At 37.1% G+C, this 4,010-nt stretch overlaps 1 protein-coding gene across 1 annotated transcript; it reads right to left on the bottom strand.

Moving 5' to 3' along the window:
- Nucleotides 1-1,176: 1,176 nt before the first annotated feature.
- On the bottom strand, nt 1,177-2,685 carry LOC110039167 (probable glutathione S-transferase parA). Its single transcript, XM_020744135.1, has 2 exons — nt 2,290-2,685; nt 1,177-1,688 (listed from the first exon to the last, which is right to left on the bottom strand). The coding sequence occupies exons 1-2, from the start codon at nt 2,608-2,610 to the stop codon at nt 1,344-1,346; spliced, it is 666 nt and encodes a 221-aa protein (XP_020599794.1). The 5' UTR covers nt 2,611-2,685; the 3' UTR covers nt 1,177-1,343.
- Nucleotides 2,686-4,010: the final 1,325 nt, after the last annotated feature.

Below are 4,010 nucleotides of genomic sequence, written 5' to 3'. Positions count from 1 at the left end.
CTATTGCTCATTTATATATATATATATAAATGAGCAATAATTTTGAAAGCTATTTGTTTATTAAATTAGGTATAATGAAATTAAAATATATAGGTGCATATAACAAAAATATAATAATACTATATAATAAGAAAAAAAATCGCTAGATTGGATCGATTGGGAGTAAATTTCTGTGAATTCGGGAAGACAGAGGCTCACATTGCAAGTTAAGGCAAATGCGAGACGCAGGGATAGATACGTGATCCCGACAGGTGGCCGGCAGTCGAAATGCCCATGCATACTTCTTTTTAGTGCTGTCAATTTGGCTTGTTGTTCACGAACAGCTCGTGTTCGGCTCGTTTGTTAAACTTAACGAGCATAACACAGACAAACATTTGTTCGCTCGTTTTCAACTCGAGTTGGCTCGAAAATAAATAAATAAATAAATATACACACATAGATAATACATATTCATAAAATTAAATATTATAAATTGTAATTAATTAAAACTTTTTAAAATAAAAAAATTTATCAAAATTTAAAAAATTAAATCTTATAAATTACAATATATATCAAATTATTAATAAATATTACTTATATAAATATTATATATTTATATAATATAAGTTTTATAAGTAATATTATATAATATATAAGTATAAAACTAAAAAAACCCCAACTCCTAAGCCCCAACCCCCCTCTTGAATGTTCTCAGGTTCAGTTGCCTCCCCCTCTTCCGAGTCTTCTCATTTCTCTCAAAATCGCAAAAGGCGTTTGACCGCGAGAGCTTAAGATTTGTCGTTTGTGTTCGCTGCTCTCAAAAGTTCTGTTTCGGCTCTCTTTCTCTTTCAAGTTATCTCCTTCTCCTCTCAAAACCGCGAAAGGAGGGTTTGTTGTTTGTGTTTGTCTTATCTTTTGAGAGCTTAGGGCTCTCTTCCTCTTCTGAGACATCTCCTCCAATTTCGAGCCGAACTCAAGCCAAATAATGTTATTTGAGCTCAACACGAACACACCGTTCACAAGCTATTTCGAACACGAGCCGAACACGAGGGTTTACGGCCCTACTACTAGTTTACAACCCTACTTCTTTTCCATAAAAATGCTCGGTTAAATTTTGCAGAACCCTTCTATAGGCCTCAATTAAAGTTTCTAAGAAAGCAAGAAAATTATTTTGATGTTTTATTCATAACTCAAAAAGAAATTAATTGACTGTCAATTTATTAATAACCCAAACCCAAATAAAAAAACCTTTAACTAATTTCAAACCAGAACTAGACACAAATCTCCGCTACCAAAAGAGAATAACAACCACCACCACAGTAAAACACCAACGGTAACAAATTCAAATCCCATCCCATTCACCTTCACTCCACGCCATACATCTTCCTAAGATATTCCACAAACTCGTAGATGCTCTTCGGGTCATGCAGACTCTTTGCCACGCTCTCTCGCTCCAAGCAGCGCTTCGCCCACGCCACAAGTTTAGAACTCTCCTGCTCTACGCTGAATCCGGCGAGAGTTTCGTAGCTGTAGAACCAACTCGTGAAGGGAACCAGAGCAATGTCGACCAGCCCGAAGGCATCGCCGCCGAAATACTTCTTGTCACCGAGCTCGGCTTCAAGTGCCTTCAAGATCTGGATGAATTCTTCCTTCGCTTCCTGCAAGGCCTTGCCTTTCTTTCTCCACAGCCTGGTGCCACATTCGAAGAACTGCACAAAAAGAATGTATGAAGAAATTTGACAAACGGTTTGGCATTCAGACTGCAGAATGTTATAAAAGATAAGATTTTTGTACAGAACAAGTTTATTTAGCTTGATGTAAATAAACTTGAAAACTAAATAATAGTGCCAATCTAGCATTCATCCCAAATAATATGCAAAGTTGATTTTTTTTTATCCATCTTATAAAGAAAATTCCACAAACAATTTTTCAGTAGTTTTACTCCTACAGAAACAAATAAATAAAGAACTCTTTTGCCACACACACACACACACATTTGATAGCGATGCATACATTTGAATATGAAAATTGAACGACGGATCTCTCTCAGCTAGATATCTTAGAAAATTTCACTTTTCACAAATGAAACGAAGAAACCAATTAAAATATATAGATTACATCAAAATCGACTATTCTTGAATCTAAAAAGAAGTTGCAGAGTTCAAAAAAAGAAAAAAAAATGAAGTTTGAGAAAATTGAAACTATATATTGATTTTCGATCAAAACTATGTAAACCAGACTGAAACCAAAACCCAATCGCTGGCATTCGATCAAAATAGAAGGAACAAAACAGAAACACAAATTTTGTACCTGCTGATTGACGTAATCAGCCCAGAACCGAGCTTTCGCCCTTTCATACGGGTCTGAAGGCAAGATAGACGACTTGCCATGCCATACCTCATCGATATACTCAACAATTACAAGCGATTCACGCACAGTCTTCCCATCGTGAAAGAGAGCAGGGGTCCTCTTGTACACCGGGTTCAATTTGAGAAGCAACTCGCTCCTGTCCGACAGGTTCAGTTCCAGGCACTCATACTCTACCCCCTTCTCCGCCAACGCTATCCTACATTGCTGTCCGAAAGGGTTGGAGCAGAAATCCAGCAGCTTCACTCCCTTCTCTTCCGCCATTGTTTTCACTCTCTGGATCTTCAGAGAAAAATGAAGGCTAGAGCTACGTCCGGACTCAGTATGTAAAATTTTTGTGCGGGATTATAGCGTGGAGATCGGAGCGGCCGAACCGGTTCCCGGTTCTAGAGGGTTCTGATTTTGGGAGAGGAAATGAAAATGCTTACGTCATCGATTAATGGATGGGTGATTTAACGGCAGCCATGCATTACGATGCGGAGCGCCCGTTATTGTTTGTTTACCCGTAAGAAGGTAAAAAATCACATAGACTGATTACAGAGACTTTTTGTCCCGCAAAAGAGAAATTGTTAATATGTTTTTCAAGTTATAACGTCGATTGAAGGCATGCAGTCACTGATGGTCGACGGTAATAGATGTGATCAATAACGGTCAATTGTGGTCGATGTTGGTCAGTGATGCTCGACGGCGATCAGTGGTTATAGATGACAGTCAACAATGGTCGACGACGATCGACGGGTGTGATGACAGTTGTTGATGGTCGTTGGTGTCGAAGACTATTGGCGGCGATCGGTGGTTGTCGACGGCGATTAACGGTTATCGACGATGATATAGATGATGCTGGGCTTTAGCTCCTTCTTAAATCTTGAAGTTCTCTCTCAAGCTTCAAGTCTCTCCCTTCATGAGAGGGCTAAAATTTTATTTATAGTGTCTTCGGTGTAATTAATGCAGGAGTATGAATCATTTTAATCGGACGGTCTGAAGAGCTTTCGATCCAACGACATTTGATGGACCTTTGAGTGCATTAATGATGTCAGAATTGAGAAATCTTAGGCTCGTTAGATTCGTCTTATCGAGATGCTCGATTCGACCATAAACTCGCTTGATTTGACATTCGTTTGACCTTCTAAATGTGTCAAGTAATCGTCTAAGAGTGGTTTAATAACTTGATTTGGGTTTGATTTAACTCGGATTGGACTATTTTTGCTATCATTATATTTATCTCGTCAAGCCGATCAATTTGACTTTAAGTTTACTGAATGCCCTGGATGACTTTTTTATAAAGATTCAAATATTTAATGCTCAAAATATTATATCAAGACCTGTGTAATGCCTCAAGATTCGTGCCAAATGATGATGATTTGTTGATGACGTTTTCTTTGCCCCTTTATTTTCAAGCGAGACCATTTTCGTCGTTTAAAAATATCAAAATCTGCAACCTTTTCTTTTATAATGTATGTACGAGTGTGTGTGTATAAATTTACATTTATTATTATTTATTTATTTATTTATTTAGTTTTTTTTTTATTTTTAATGAATTTAGAAGATGAAACACTAAAATTTGGAACGCGGAAGACCAAAGGTTAAAACTCGAAATGTCAACAAATTTTGAAGCGAATTTCACAACAAATTTTGAAGCGAATTTCAATATATATATATATATA

This window comes from Phalaenopsis equestris, unplaced genomic scaffold (assembly GCF_001263595.1).
Source record: "Phalaenopsis equestris unplaced genomic scaffold, ASM126359v1 Scaffold235604, whole genome shotgun sequence".
NCBI lineage: Eukaryota > Viridiplantae > Streptophyta > Magnoliopsida > Asparagales > Orchidaceae > Phalaenopsis > Phalaenopsis equestris.
This window is presented reverse-complemented; position numbering and strand designations above follow the sequence as displayed.